We start from the raw sequence: 17,696 nt of genomic DNA on the forward strand, positions 1-17,696 counted from the left end.
AGAGTTACGAATTTTTAAAAACTCAGATTGGAATCGGGGAGAACGCGGATCAGGTTTTTATATAGAAAAATTATATTTTTTAAAATTATATGGAATAAACTTCAAACTTAGAACATAATTGTTTAAAAACTTTAATATAATTCTTTAAAGTTCAAGCTTCATTCATTAGAATCATAAACTTAAACCAATTTAGCATTTTCTTTTAAAAAAAAAAAAAAATTTGACCAAAGTTGACCCGAGTTTGACCCGATCCGGTCGATTCTTGACCAATCCACCCGATTTTTGACCGATCCAGGCGAGTTTGACCGAGTTTTACAAACGACCAAGTCGTTGACTGAGTTTTGACCCGATTCCAGCCAACTCGACCCGTTTAACCTCCGATTCCGGTTCCGAATTCCCGGCTGAGTCGGCCGAGTTTTACAACACTGCGTATAAGTACATTTGATTGATTGTATGATTTACTAAAGATGTTTTGGTGCACAGAATGTTTATGGAAAAATGAATAAATTTGTGAAAGAAATTGAAATTGAAAATGAAAAGAATGTAATTAATTTGAAGAAATGTGTTTTATTTTTGAAAATTTAATTGACGGATGAAATGAAAATTATTTTCATGGTATAAAAAAATAAAGATTTCATCAAATGAGTGGATGTGAGGGGATGTGTACATGTAAACAGAATGAGATTCATTAATTTATAAATAGCCAATTACATTGGAAAAATGAAATTTAATTTCAATTTTATTATATTATATCAAAAGTAAATCCATCCAAACAAGATTGCCAAAATCCCACTGGCACAAGCATAATTAAATGTTGAGGTAAAAGAATCCATTTTGACTCATTACAGATACGAATCCTGTAAGGTTATACCAACTTTAGAGATAAGTTGAAATAATATTAATTTTTTGATTAAAATCAAATGTTAAGATTCAAAAATAAGTTTGAATTTTAACTTTTGATTTTAATCTAAAAGTTGAGATTCTTTCAACTTTAACTTTAGAGGATCATAATCCAAGGCTTATAATCCTCTATAAAGCAAAGTGGATTAAAAAATTAAACATATTTTCATTATTTCCAAAATATCCCTAATTACACTTTTCACATTATTTTCTTTTTCCAAATCATAACTATGTTTGTATTCCTCCCTAAAACATATATTAAATCTTAACCTAAAACATACTTTCTCCTTGAGCCTCCGCCATATCTCAATAGCTCTGTCACCACCGCCACCAAACCGCCGTCGTCAACAGTATTGTCGTCGCATCGCGCAAGCATACATCTAGTACATATAAGTGATGATGATGATTTGCATATTTCACCAACTCCAAATTTTAAGTTTTAACTCGACTTTATTCCAAGAAGTCAATATGACAATTATCATATAATGAAATTAAAGGAAAAAAGGAGGCATTGTTTGTTTTTCAAGTCGAATATATCTATCACATGGTAACAGTGAGAACCTGGAACCTAAACAACAAATCACCAAAGAGATTTGCCCAAAATTAAGGGTACAATTCATGGTGACGATTGAGAGGGATTACCGCCCACGGCAACAAAATCAAAATGGGACCCTTCACTGTTTTACTCATTTACCGTAATATATTAAAGTATGACTTTTGATATCCAAGATGTTCTTTTTTTTCCAAGACAATGACACTTTTATATCAATCTTTACAATGGTGGTCTGTGGATGTGTTAATAATATATTGGGACATAAAGGCTTTTAAGCTTAAACAACTAGAAGATTAATGATTAAGAAAAACAATTATGGTTGCATACATCTGATGGAAAACGTTTGCGGCATCAATATCTAGTTATTTATCATAGATATATTTTACCAAGGGTTAAGTGTAAAGTAATGAATGTAATTTTTTTTGTTGGGTTTTGTTAAACAAAGAACTAAAAGCTTTCTTTAAACTGCTTTAAATAGTTGTACACTTATCATAAACTTCAGGTGGTGAACTTTTGATATAGAAGCCTTAAGGGTTTCATTTGTCATTTTATTTAACCGCAAAGAATGAGTATATGTCAAAACTAGCTAGACGTTAGAACACTTCTTACGTATTTTAGATGAGGAAAATAAAAAGCACGTACAACGAAAACGTAAAATTACTCAATTTATTTCAATAACTTACCACCTTATTTGCCCTATTTTGTAATCTACACAAGGACACTGATTATGGGATTCATATATGCAGACGAGGAGACAATAACATTCTCGTGTACTGCTTCATTTTTTTTTAAAACATGCACTAATACTTATTAAGTGTCCTTTAAAATTAGTAGTATGTATCGAAGTTCAAGAGTATCTTATGTGTAATAATGATGTGACACCAACGGAATACATATAATAACGATATTAATTTGAAAAATGAATAAACACAATAAGACTACAAGGAGTAGCCCGTCCCCTGCCTTTTTTTCGTGCGAAACGTCGGATCTCGGCCCAGGGGGGCGTTCCACTTCATTTGAAACCGAGCCCCTTCGCAATTCGAAAACGCATCTCTTTTGCTTGGCATGTAATGGTCAAACGCTTTGGAACTCGAAAAATGAATGAATGTTTGAATTTTTTTTTTTTTAATCTGTGTAGTCTTAACTTTATATATATATATATATATACATTATACATATCCTATATCTATCCATCTTCTTCTTCTTCCATCTTCTACCTCAAATTTTTTCTTTAAAAATACAAATCATCATCTACACACGAAACCAAAAATGTTTCCAAATCAGTGGAACCTTTTTCCCAACCAAACCGCGGGTAACACTCAAAGAACACCCTTCCAACCTGACTTACTTGATGATCCTAATCTTCACCAAAACCCGAAGTTTATTCAATCACTCGGTACAATGAACATTGGATCACCGATGACTCCGCCAGGAAATAGGACACCGTGGATTCGACAAGATAACTTTGGTTATAATCTTTCTCCGTCGGGTTTCGCTCAAACACCCGGCGGCATGTTTGGTAAAATTTATATATGTTTTCGGTTTATATATATATATATATTTATTTTCGGTTTATATATATATATTTATTTTCAGTTTATATATATATATATTTATTTTCGGTTTATATATTTATATATATATATATATATTATTTTTGGTATGTATATTTATTTATTTATATATTTCGGATATATATATATATAGATATGGTTCAATGTTTATTTCTTTGTTTTTAAGATTCGCAATGGATGATCAATACACCACCCGCGGGTTCCTCTTTCGAAGATTTGGAGGCTGTTCAAGAGACACAACCCGAAGTTAGTGTTTCGTCTCCTCAAAAAGAAAGACGAAGACATCGAAAGAGAGACACCGACGAGCCGAAGAAAATACCGTCCCAACTAAATTGGACGGAAGCAGAAAGCTTGGCGTTATGTCGAGCTTGGGTTGATGTTTCCGAAGACCCTAAATGCGGTATAGATTTATTTATATATATTTATATAATTTTCGGTTTATATTATATGTATTTATATAATTTTCGGTTAATATATATATATATTTATATAATTTTTGGTTTATATTTATATATATTTATATAACTTTCGGTTTATATTTATATATATTTATATAATTTTCGGTTAATATATATATATTTATATAATTTTCGGTTTACATTATATATATTTATATAATTTTCGGTTAATATATATATATATATATTTATGTTTTTGTAGCAAATTATCAAAAGGCTCAGACTTTTTGGTTGAAGGTTCAAGAAGGTTATCATACAATCTTGAATAGGTCAACGTATCGAGGCATTGAATCGTTACAGGGGAAGTGGCGAAAAATCCGTACTAGTGTCACCAAGTTCAATGCTATCATAACTCGGCTTAGTGGTTCGGGTTATTAAAGTGGTACAAGCGAACAAGATTTGATTAGTAATGCGTGTAGCGAGTATAATTCTCTAAACCCGAATTTTAATTTTTTAAAGGAATGACAGTGTTTGAGGAGGAGTTCAAAGTGGGAGGTTATTCAAACTATGGAGTCGATGAGTAGTCAAGGTGAGCCGAGTTCAAAAAGGTCTACGACGACATCGGACAGTTCGGGACAACAAAGTGTGGGGTCAACTGCGAGGGTTGCATTTGATCTTAATGATACTGATGAGGAGGAACCGCAGCCACAACTGTCTAGGTTGAGTCGTCCGGTTGGGAGAGATCAGGCTAAAAAAGCCGGACGTGCAGGGGGCTCACGGAAGGGGAAGGCGGCAGCGGCGGCGGATGAGGAGGTGTTTAACTTAGCGGTGGAGATGCGGACTTTGCAAAAACAGGGCAAGCAACGCCAAGAGCTCGAACTTAAGAAGCTTCAACTCAAGACCAAAAAACAATGAAGCAGAGATATGGACTTATTGTTTAGGGACGTGTCTATTGTCCCGCCGAAAAACCGACCGGCTTTGCGAGAGGAGCAGGCTAGAATTCGTGCCGAATATGGATTTGATTAGTTTTATTATGTTTTTATTAAGTACTTTTAATTTGAATTTGTATTGTATGTTTAATATAATTTTTGTAAGTCGTTTTAATTATTCGAAGTTTTATTTACAATTTTAAGCTTTATTCTATATATAAATAACATATATAATAAATAAATTACATTTAATAATTATAAAAAAAAAAAAAAGGAATGCCTTGGGGGCATTCCTCCACCCCAAAGGAATGGGGGAATGCCCCTTATGATTGGTACAAGACACGTGTCAAGCTTGGAGTAGAGGAGGGGCATTCCCATAACTCTCTACTCCTCTTAGTCTAAACATATTTAAAATTGGATGCATATATATTATGATTTAGTATGAGTATATCTACCTTCACCAGTAGTAATATTGTTGTGAAATTTTGTTATTGATTTATTATTGTTTTAAATATAAATGATTTGAAAAATAGATGAAGACACTTCAATTTAACCACAATTAAAGAAACAATTGTGATAAAAAGGACCTAAAAAGAACAAGCACAACCATCATCATGAATAATATATACAACCTAAATACACATACTAGAAAGATACAAGTATTATTATTATTATTCAAGATTTCAAGTCAATAAAGATCAGAGATTGAAGTGGAAAAAGGAAGAGATTTTTTATTTTTTTTTTGAAAAATGAAAAAGCTAGGAAGAGATTTAGCTAGCAACATACAAGATTCTAAAGTATTATCTTATCATCCCTGATTGCATTTTAATTTTAAGTGGGTTGGGTGTTTGTTAAAACAACATAAGAGTTTTAAAATTGAATCACTATGACTGGCATGCATAATTCATTCGTACGTATAACCTTCTAACTACGTTGTGGTGTAAACGGGTCAAACTATTAATGAGCTACTTGAACTAGTATAAATCTAGCTACCTCATAGCTTGGAATCTCGTTGAGTATTTTCGACCCAATTAGTTGAGCTATAAAATATAGTTAGTCATGATTGAATATGAGATTTTCGAACTCAAGTTTGAACAGATGGAGTTTATCAAGTTCAAGAATTTTGCTATATATATATATATATATATATATTTAAGACACACACAAAATAAAAAAAAAACACAATAATTATAGATGTTCCAGTAGTTCAGTTTATTGAGTTCGAAAACGTTAATATAAATGCATGCAGCTCGATTTTATGCGTTCATCCACCACTCAAATGCAAATTTTCAATTGTTTCAAGGGTTTTCTTGGAAAACTTTTTTAATTAGCAAGCGGCAAACATTTTTCTAAGAAGAAAGAAACAACAATGATATATATATATTCGAGCTCGTAATAATTTTATAATAATGGGGTTTGCTAAATACAGTCCTTAGGGTTGTGTTTAAGGTACATAAATTGTTTGTACATTTACCATGAAAATCAGGAAGCAGACTTTTAATATGGAAGGTACAAGTTTTTTTATGCACGTTAAATACAGCCCTTATGGCTGTATTTAGCATTTCCTTTTATAATATTCTGATCATAAATTTATGAGTTTGTCTTACTTATATATTTTGTTTTAATTTTAATATCTACCTAAATGAATTTGTGGATTCTAATTTTAATATGCTTATTAAAATAGTAAAAGGAACTTTTGCGGGGTTTTAGAGCCCAATACATCGACAATGTAAGAGGGAGATTAAGATGTAGATTGTAGACATACCTTATAATCACCTAGGTAGAGAAACTACTTATAGATGTTATACCTAAATGGTAATAAATGACCTATAGACTTTGTATGGGATAATGGTCAAACCTCTAATCTCTGTCTACAAAAGACATGATATATATTTACCACTGATTCCGTTCCTTATGCTTATTAAAATAGTAAATTAGAGAATTGCTTTAAAATGAATTATAAAAAATACTGATAACATGGAAAGTAAAAAATCAAAAATGATAATACAAAAAATCACAAATTTGAATAATTTAATTAGTTTTTAAATACACCTAAATATCTGTTGTTGATACATGACATGCTCATTGATTATACCCACTAATTATGTGATTTGCCATCAATGGTGAGTTGAGGTAGTGGTTTGGAGTTCTCTTGATAACATATAGGTCTTAAGTTCGGTTTGGGTATATCCAGGTTACCTATTAATCGTCGTGATTTTGGGCGGATTAGTAGGGTGTTTTCCGCCATTGGGTATTTAAAATAGACATTTTTATTTCGAAGAAGCTCTCTAGCGCGAACCCGGTTAAATCAATGTATGCTATATAAACCTTTCGCTGTTAAATCGTACTGTTTCAAATGAAATTTTTAGACGTATATCAATTATCCGTACGTATCATCATTCACATGAGGGTATGACAATGGGGCCAACCGGCCAACAAGAAATAAAATGCACCATAGAGAGAGAGACAGAGAGATAGTCCTTAACTCCTTATTTCTATATCCCTCACACTCTTGAGTATCTCTGTCATTTCTCAAATTAAGGACCAAATAACCCTCAAATCTGGAGATCTGTGAATGCAGTACATTCATCACAGTAAAAGTAAAAAATTAGTCGATATGGGTCTAAATTATTTGGGAGAGTCTTTCACACTATTAGGCTCATACCTGAACATGTGAGTAATTTCACACTAGTAGATTAGAAGTTTGTTTTTTTGTGTAGGTAAAAAAAAAACTTAAAAATCATCAACTTTTATGAACCCTCCACAAAATACATCAAATATTAACGCAATATTTACGGTTTTTTCTGGTATATACTACCCCAACAAAGACTAGGAATCTAGGATAGTTACTTCTTTTTAGGGGAAAAAAAAAAAGAAAAAGAGAAAAAGTATATGAAATATAAATTGTGAACGTTCGACCAATTTCATTTCAATTGTGAACGTTCGACCAATTTCATTTCAATTGTGAACGTTCGACCAATTTCATTTCCTTAAAGCTCCATTCTATTACTTTCCTTTTGACCTAATTAACACGATGAAATCACACCCTACATGAATATAGGCATAGCATAACAAACACCACATAAATCACAGCACGATATTTTTTAATTTTTGAAAATAACAGCACGAGATAAACTGTATAAATACTATTTGGTCAGACCACATACTTTTCCAATATCATGACAAATCAGATAGCATTCAAATGGCCAGTTAGATTCGCATAATCTGTTTCATGAACTGCATTTGTTTTTGGATGACTCAGATAACTCAGTACTACGCAACCAATACTCAACACCTCACATTCACACATCAGCATAATCTGTTTCATGAACTGCATTTGTTTTAAATACCGGTATTTTGGTTATACCGGTTGGGTATCTGGTACCGGTATTACCAGTATACCAGCCGGTACGTACCGGCACGGTAATTTAATTTTTGTATTTTTATTTTTATAAAATCCTACAAAACTTGTTACAATTTAACGAAAATAGTCAAAATACAAGTACAATCCACTAAAAAATAATACCAAATAGGTATTTCATAACAAAATATAAGTTTTAAAGTTTACAAATAACAAAACATAACATTAAAGTATCAAAAAATAATTTTAAACAAAATTAATCAAAATACTGGTATTACCATTCCAGTAATACCGGAAAATACCGGCCGGTATTGAATAGTGAAAATATCGGACAAAATACCGAGATAGTTGTATTCCGGGTAACACCGGCCGGTACGTACCGGTATTTAAAACACCATCCAGTCCACATTTCTATACTTCACTTGAATAAATGCATGCATACAATGGCAGATGACTAGATACATATTCTAAATTTTATAGCACGGCAAAACATTTTAACTGGACATGACTTTTGATTAGATGTTCGCCACTGCTCAGATATGGAAGAATGCAAGATCTTTGGGATTTAAAATCTAAACATAATACATTGTGTATTGTCACGTCTAATTTCTAAAACCTAACGAAAATTTTGAGAGAGCAACGAAGTTGTGGATAACATGTAAGCTAAAACTAAATAAAGCAAAATATGGAGTTAAAGAATCATATATATGACTGTTGATGGTTAAAATAAAAACTGAAACTATTCTTTCTACGTCTGGCAGTTAACTTATGAAGCAGCTTATTTTGACTCCAATGGGGCACCAACCAGGGACATAGGATTGCTTTTTACCTAACTGGAAGGTTTACTCTTCCTACTAGCATAGGCTCGGTATGCTACCAATGCAATTACAGCAACAGCAGCTCCTACTGCAAATATGCAGTAATGAATAGATGATGAGCATGCTAATGACTAAAACTTTATGAAACTGGACCGGACCTGACCAATATTAAGAATAACATAACAAAGAACCGGATCATTTAAATCGTTTTGGTTTCAGTTTAACAAGTTCAGTCCCAAAGCGAGCTGCAAACCGATGAACTTGGGGTTTTATAGTTATGGAAATAAAACAGTGTCACTTCTTCAAGTTTGAAAACTAAAAGTTTCTAGAAAAGGAACTTGCTTGATTCCGGAGAAAGAACTGATTCTAAAAACAGCCCCAGCCCAGAGAAGGTTTTTTCCCCAAAAAGTCAATAACGAAGAACCAAACCCAACATAGCCAATCTACTCTTCCTACTAGCAGGTTTTGGTCCGGTACAGTCCCAGTTTGGTTCTGCAGACCAAATTTTGAAATCCCTATATAATGGTGGATACAAATAGGAATACCAGAGGCAAGAATGATAGAACGGTTCAAATGCTGTTGGTAATGTTTCATGTTTCTCCCCTGTTCAGTCTCGGGAACACTCAAGTGACATTGCTCGGCTGCATTAGCAATTTTCCTAAAGACATTATTCAAGTCGTTTTCTTTCACACTGATACGAATGGGTGCATCTATTTTCGTAGTCTGACAAACCTATAGCATACAGTTGCAATTTGCAACATTAATATGGTGTTAATTTCCCATGATTATTAAAAGATCAAAGATAAAATCTAGATTAAAGCAAAATACCATCTCGGAATCTTTGATTTCCATTGGATATGAACTCAAATCATTTTTAGCCGCAATGAGGCGACAAGGTACACCATACCCACTATCTTCTCCTGCCCTAGCTACGTCCATTAGCAATTCCGATGCTCTTCTCAAGGAATACTCATTGGAACTGTAACAATGTACTGATTAGATATGACAATAGTAAACAATCATCATGTCCATTGTCCAATACAAAAAGGCACGTGTTAATTCGAGATACCTTTAACTCAATAAGTAATTTAAATACTATCATGATAAGAGTCTTGAAAACATATTGCAAGAAGCTCACCTGTCATAAACAAAAACTGCTATATCACAGGTAGCCAGTGACTCCTTCCTGGATAGTAATTCTTTAACATCATCTTCTTGAATTTCCCGCAATATAAGAGTCTTCTTAATCCCCTGAAAGATCATTGTATACCAATATGTGAAAAAAGGTGAGTTTACACTCTCATTTGCCTCAACGACTTCACAAGTAAACAAGCTCTCTCTCTATGGACAAATATAGCGAGCATGGGTAAAAAGAACAGCAGTGTTTTACTCAGTTACTCACCCATTGTTGATTAACAGTATTGACTGTATAACATTGATTGCTTGTCAAATTATATGTGGGTTGGAAAGGTCTGCAAGCAAAGAGAGAGCAGGCTTTATAAGCCATACGTAATAAATTGGTATAAGCTTTATGAATAGATATCAAGGAAATCAATAACCCAAAGATACACACCTTCCCACAAATGAAGTCAACAGTGCAGATTTCCCAGCGCTTTTGGGTCCAAAAATAAAGCATTGAAATACATGTCTATCTGTATGTTGCTTCTTCAAATTTATGGATCTTTTCCTAGTAACACGCAAGGCTTTTGATGGATCACCAGTATACCCCATGTATATCAGATAGGCCAAACTTTGAGGTGGATCAAGTAATGTCATTAGATCCCACTGCAACCATAAGCTTAGAGTAGTAACAAAGAATATACGACCATAAACTGTATGCTCTTTGCAATATATAAAGAAACAATTTAGTCAAGTGTTGTAGCTCTTGTGATGCAAAGTAAAATACTAGCACACACCTGAGAGAGAAATCCGGCAAGTCCTAGATCCCCTAGTTCAGTTCTCTCAACAGCATCCGTGTAAGGAGGTTCGTCCCAAGGACTGAGTTTAAAAAAAGTATAACCATAATGACTGTCACTAATAAAATAATTGGGTACATTAAAAAATTCTACAAAATACGGGGAAGGAAGAAAAATGAAAATAAGCACTTTCAAGAAGTTCCAGCTCATAATATAGGTGTAACGCTATTACATTCACTTCCCTATTACATGCAAATTTCATTCAATGAGCTTCATTACTCATTTTACATAAATAAACAAACATGCTAATGTTCATTTCCTTCTAGTCACGCGTAGTTAATGTATCTGATTGCCCAGGCTCACTGTTGAATTGTTCACTAAATAATCTGATTGAACACAGTGATATTATATTGTCATGGAATTTAATGAAACAACTTGTGGAAAAAACCTCATTTGAGACTGTAAAATGATGATTGAGAATGATAATAATCAAAGAAAGTTAAATTGTAGTCATATAGCTACCAGAAAACACAAAAAGAAATGCAACATGTAATGTTGTCTATAAAGAATCGTTAACCTTTTGATAAATTATTTTGTAAACAAGTAAATGGATGAACTTTTTCTGTGTTTAGGTTACCTGGGAAGGCGAGTCTTTCAACTCATATATATGTGGTCTAACCAGATTATCCCCCTGGCCATTTTCGAACTTAACCCTGGCCACCCCAAGATGTTACCTAGTGAGATTCGAATCTGAGACCTGTGTGAGGAAATCAATTCTCCTGAATATTTCCACCTTGGTTGGGGCCCGATAAACTATTTTGTGACAGAAAAAAGAAGCTTAAAGCCATATTTTTGGGGGGGAAGTATAAAAGCATATATATTAAATGACAATATGCACGTGAGATTAACATCTAATCTGGTTTCACATACTAATCCAAATTTCTGGATCCAGCAAAATTAGCATTGGATGCACTTGACTCGCTAAAGAACTTAAAAAGGAAAGAACAAACATATACAAAAGCTAAAATGGTAAAAGAGCATCACTTAGCTCAGATTCTATAAAGAGTTATATTGATGAAAATTTAGAATACCGTCCTCAATGTGCATATATATAGCAAGTCAAGAATTAAAATTTTAAGACTGCTCCAAAGAGAAGGCAACCCACCTTTCTGGTGCCGCTGAAAATAGCTCATCAAGTTTGGAATCTTGTAGAGCTCCATCCTATCAAGTGCAAAGGTTCTCACTTTGAGGTATTTGTCAATGTTAGCCAAAAGCATAGACTAAGCTTCAATGGCAGTCAGTGGTGGATATAACTAACTCCAAAAGTTAAATAGCAGACTTATTACAGTCTCAATATTCCTTTACAAGTAAAGTATATGAGATGCCTGCCGCTACACTACACTATGAAAGAGAGCTGACGTTTAACCTCTTTTCAATAAAAAACATATGCTACCAAGTACATTGTCTAATCTAAATCTCCTAAAAGTTTTAAAACTATTTATGAAAAGAACTTTTGTATCATGCGTGTTGCATAAAGGTGATCTGGCCCATTAATATTTCTTACTTATGTCACTTTTTATTATGCTGGATCGGACATGAAATAAAAACAAGGGATACCCTGGCTCTATAGACTGAATCTGGCATCCTTTAGTTCATTGAAGCACAATAGATTAAAAACAGTACTCCCAAGTCCCACCTTGCATTCGTAGATTGACACACTTCCTTTTATTACATGTTGTCATCTTATTTGTAGTACAAAAAAATGTTATATCTCTCTTTTTGTCTATTATTAGATTGCAGCCTAAAGTTTCTTGGGTAGAATTGAAGGGTGGAAAGGAAAATTACAACTTGATAATGTATTAGCATAAGAGCAAAGTAATAGGAATCCCAGAAGGGAACGGAAGGGATGCCGTTTCTTAACATATCTTCATCTATGAGCTTCAATACCACATGCGATTTAGAAGGCAAAAAGAAGGAATTAACATCATCGTATAGGGATGGATATCACAACACTATGCCCAACAAATATTTTTCGTTACTGATATGCAATGGCAGGTTCCAGATATCCCGTAACCTGATTTGATCTAGTAAAATGTTGGTGGCAAATCGGATTTCATCCAGAGTTTTCCATGTACGGTCCATTCATCTATCATATTGCAGGTTCTCCAGGCATGACTAACTTTTTAGCGCAAAAAAATATATATAAATAAATACTCAAGGTTGTTACTGCATTTTCTATTAGTTGTGCTAAGAGCCTATGAATTAGTAAAATACCCAAAGGCTGTCACTGCATTTTCTGTTCAGCATGCATATGATAAAATAGACTAAAGACAAGTAATAGGTAGTGGCAAGTCCTACCTGCAGAACCATTATTTGACTGCAAATATACACTTAAGATAATACTCATGTCATACTATATCTGGAAAAGTTAATGACTACGCATTATCTTGTAATATAATGTAAAAATGTGTGTACCTTATTAGAATCGAATGAACTGAAAACCCCTTTCAGGAAGTACACAGCTTCACTTGTCAACTCAACACTCTACAATAACACAGCTAGTCAAGACTTTTTGCCATTACTCAAAACTACTTACTAAATAATGAAAGATTTATCCTCAGTTGTAATATTCAAGAAATTGAAAAGGCATACATACTGCAAAAACATCATATATCGTGAGAATATTATACCTCGGATTTTTTATGATCGACCACATGTGAGACATGCAAACATAATCTTACAGAGTTTAGACAAAAAAGCTTTTTTAACCAAATCTTGTTAAGAAGCAAATTTATGACTGATGAGCACTGGCATCACATCCTAAAGAGCCAAATATTTATTATAAATGGTTCCAGAAATATATCTTCTACTTTAAGTTATAAGAGCATGACCTGATCAGGAGCCTTTCTGGATGGAACAGGAAGATTCTCTTTTAAGAGTTCAACGTCATCATTGTAACCAAATTTACGTAAGACAGTCCAAGTAGTCTCAAGGCAGCTTTTTTCAATAAACTTATAATGGAGATATAAAAAGCCTTTCAGGGTAATCCCATGTCTGTTGACTCCATCGGGTACTTTCTCTCGTACTATTCGCTTAACATTTTCTATTTCAGAAGGTTGAAGAGGAACACTAAAACACTTGACCTGTCAAAAAAGTCGAAGACTTTTAAATTTAGAAAGAAAGTAAAGACATTCCACATTATGCAAAAACATATTGAAACTTACCTGAAATTCATTCAACTCGGTATCATTCAGGGCAGAATCCATATCATGATCACAAAGAGTAAATACCCTTTTCAATGCTCTGATGCAGCGAGGTTTCAAGGTTTGAGTTTCTTGATCATACAAGGGGGCTGTTGGATGAAGCACTGCTTTTTGAGCATAATAAAAGACATCAGTTACCTACAAAGAATGGAGAATAAATAAGTTATTCTCTAATGATATGGCATGTAAGGATTGCAATCGTAAGTTTATAGATCAAACAGCAACCAAAAACTCCTGCACTTTAACTTCTGCAAATACATAAGATAAAACTATAATGCTTATAAAGTATAATATGTGCAATACCTAAAGTAGTGACAAAAATTAATACAATCATTGGAACTGATCGAACATAACTATGCCAATCTTGAACAAGTAACAACTTATAAACATAAAAGTAGACTGAGAACAATGTTACAATGATTACACAAACAATTTATCATGAGGATCGTTTAACTATGGTTTTCAATAAGAAACAAAGCCTAAATGAGGCTATAGCTATCTTTTCACAGAGCAAATCAACATCGTATTAAACACAATTCATACGTACCTGGACAAGGTTAGCAGCAGAACACTCAATCCAAGTCTCAATCTCCCTATACTCTTGCATTTTTGGACTTATCATTGACTGTAGGTTAATAGGATAGTGTTCATCGCGCAAGTCTGACATGCATCCAGCCACAATCACTGGTATCTTAACCTACATATAAAAGCTATCCATTATTCCAATAAAGCTATCTATTATTCCAATAAAGACAACACACATCATTTCAACCTTCAAGCGCCTAACTTCAGGAAGCCAAAAACCCTCAATCCGATCAAGCGTTTCAGGCTGATCACAAGCATAGGTTATAACTACTGCATCCGCACACATTAATTCATCTTCTACTTTAGCCTTACCTTCCAAACTACATCACCAAACAATTCAATTCAAATCAATAACAATAGATTAAATATATAGGCTAGGGCTGTTAACCAACCGAACGGAGATTGTTAATATGCATTTGTTTAAGTTTCGACAAAATTAACAAACATGAACTCTTAAACGAACGGAATTATGCATTTGTGTTCATCCTTATAGGTTTAAACACCCAAGCAAACAAACACGAACATTAAACGAGAACGGTATTCACGTACTGCAACGGCAGTGGCAAAGATTGGTGGCGATGCGGCGACTATTGATGGTGGAGGCGGCGACGAGTGGTGTTAGTTGATGCAAACGTAGTTAATGTAAAGGTGGTAATGGAGATATACTAAAAGATAAGGTTTGGGGGTATAAATTAGTTTAGAGTGTAAATTAGTTCATAAAGGGCAAATTGGGTAGTTTCTTTTAAGTCTTTCCTAAAAGGGAGGTTCATTAAGGGCAATTGGGTCATTTCCAATGTCCCAGTTTATCTAACTATTTCTAAAAAGGGGAAGGGGTTAGAATTATTAGACTATGAGGAGCAAGGCGTTAATTTGCTCTTTTCAAGCGAGAGAACTCCTCGGAACGCCCCACACATTGCCCCGAGGGGCGTTTTGGAGAGAGAAAAGAGAGAGGGCGTGAGAAGTTAAATGCCACTTTTGGAGAGAGAAAGGAGGGACCCCAACCTGCCATACATCCACTTTTCCACTATCTTTTAATTATTTTATTAATATATATAGAAGAGGCTGACCACTTTACATGGTGAAAAGGAATCTTTGGGGCCCATCAATACTTGCTCCACCACTTTACTTTTACTTTTCATGGCCATTGTGGGTCCCTCATGGGGCTTCTATTTTTAAATCCTTGCTCGGGAAAGCCCCATAATGACTAATATGCCACATGGCATGAGACGCCCCCATGTAGGGCTTTAAGAGGAAGTCTTGCTCCTCATAGCCTTATTAAGTAGTACTAGCATGGTACCCGCACAATGCGACGACAATGATGGCAATAGAAGCCTGGTGATGGTGGCTGGTGGTGATGACGGTGACTATTGGTGGCGGAGGCGTCGAATGGTATAAGTTGATGTACATGTAATTGATGTAAAGGTGGTAGTGAGGACATTTTTAAAGGTACAAATTTAGGGTGTAAATTAGTTCATTAAGGGCAAATCGGGTAATTCCTTTTGTATAAATCTTTCCAAAAGGGGGTTCACTAAAGGCAATTGAGCCATTTCCATTTTCCAATAGGATATTTTTTAAACTATTTCCAAAAGAAAGGGGTAGAATTTTTATATAGTAGTATAGATAGATGAACAAATGCTTGTATAGTATGTTAAGATCTATTTTACTTTCGTCTATTTTTAAATAGAGTGACTACTTATCCCATTTTCGTCTATGAATTCTAAAAGATAAAAACTGTGTACATCTCACGTCCTCGTACCCTGACTTTGATGGGATAAGGTATCATTGTTGTTGTCTATTTTATAAAAGTATAATTAACACAAACAAACGAACATAGATAAACATACACAAACATATATATAATGCTTAAACTATACAAAATGTTTTACGTTATTCCTTAAGTGTTACTACAATTATATCATATTATTTAATCAATAATATATGTGTGTATTATTCATGTATTAGGAGCACTCATGAACGTAAATGAACAACAAGATATGTTCATTTTACCTTGTCATGATACAAACATCGTGCCCACAGTTGTATTCGCGAACATTCCGTTAGTTTACAGCATAATATAGCTAGTTAGCTACATATACATATCTATACTTATCTAATACTATATTATAAAGAAGGACCCCTTTTTTTGAAATTCTCAAAAGATGAATTGAAGTACCTAAATTGCCCCTCTTTTTTATTCACTAATTTAAACATCTCTACCTAATATACCTATAATACCCTTAAATCTTAACTACTCATTTTTCTCTGTCTTCTCAAATCTCAACCACTCATTTTTTCTCTCTCCTCCATAAATCATTTTATTCCTCTAATTTATTCAAGATCTTTTATCTTAAAAACCGTATATCGATAAATTATAAAAATTGTGTGGGTGTTCTTAAAATTTCGTACTCTTTCATTAGAGATGTCATTCGATATACTTTCGACGAATTTTCAAATTCTATTTTCAAATTCGAGGGCGTACGGCTAAGGCATTTGACTATCACACTCTATGCCTTATCACCTCCTATTACCTACCACCCCACCATCTTACCGCTGCAACGCGCGGGCACTATCTCTCGTATTATAAAACAGATCTCCCCTGTTTACATTTAAAGTTTCAACATTACTTTCCCCAAATGCCCATATTTCAACTCTATATTTACCTAACACCCTTTCTCTCTCCTCAAATCTCAACCAATCATTTGTTTTCTCTCTCCTCCATAAATCATTTATTCCTCCAACTCATTCAAAATCTTTTATCTCAAAAACCGTACATCGATAAATTATAAAAATTATATGGGTGTTCTTAAAATTTCATGCTCTTTCATTAGAGATGTCATTCGATATACTTTCGACGAATTTTTAAATCCGAGGGCGGAGCCCGTACGGCTAAGGCATTTAGCTATCACACTCTATGACCTATCACCACTATCATCTCACCGCCGCAACGCGGGTACTTGCTCTGTATATATAGAACACAACACATTTGAATATAAAATGATTGAAAATGAATGACTATTGATTTCTGTGAACCTGGAAGGAGTATCAATAACTGTAACCGGAATTTTATCCGGATAGTATTCGGCTGGAAGTCGAGTGGGAGGAAGAACCGGTGCGACAGTCTCCGGGAAAGCATCGGTAGCAGCTGCAGCAATTAGGCTTGATTTACCGGTAGCTGAATCGCCGATAACTACGACGCGGACGGTGCTCCGGTGAGTGGCGACGGCGAAATTGCTTGACATTTAATCACACTACAGGATAGGAAAGGGGGTTTAAAAATAAAATGTATTATTATTACATATAGTTAAATGTATGTATATTGAAAAATAATGAGATCTGATTAAAATGTACCTGTTAAAAGGATATAACTGACGTTGAATTTGAATTTTAATATGATCGTCG

The 17,696-nt window shown here is 34.0% G+C and overlaps 1 protein-coding gene across 1 annotated transcript; it reads right to left on the reverse strand.

The window, feature by feature from the left end:
• Window positions 1–8,255: 8,255 nt before the first annotated feature.
• On the reverse strand, window positions 8,256–17,536 carry LOC122592105 (mitochondrial Rho GTPase 1-like). The gene is made up of 14 exons (XM_043764314.1): window positions 17,328–17,536; window positions 14,485–14,617; window positions 14,260–14,409; window positions 13,674–13,850; window positions 13,341–13,592; window positions 12,925–12,993; window positions 11,615–11,670; window positions 10,450–10,531; window positions 10,107–10,318; window positions 9,936–10,005; window positions 9,672–9,784; window positions 9,362–9,512; window positions 9,079–9,265; window positions 8,256–8,621 (listed from the first exon to the last, which is right to left on the reverse strand). Exons 1-14 carry the CDS (start codon window positions 17,534–17,536, stop codon window positions 8,545–8,547), a joined length of 1,938 nt encoding a protein of 645 aa, XP_043620249.1. The 3' UTR covers window positions 8,256–8,544.
• Between the last annotated feature and the right edge of the window lie 160 nt (window positions 17,537–17,696).

This window comes from Erigeron canadensis, chromosome 3 (assembly GCF_010389155.1).
Source record: "Erigeron canadensis isolate Cc75 chromosome 3, C_canadensis_v1, whole genome shotgun sequence".
In the NCBI taxonomy this organism is placed as follows: Eukaryota; Viridiplantae; Streptophyta; class Magnoliopsida; order Asterales; family Asteraceae; genus Erigeron; species Erigeron canadensis.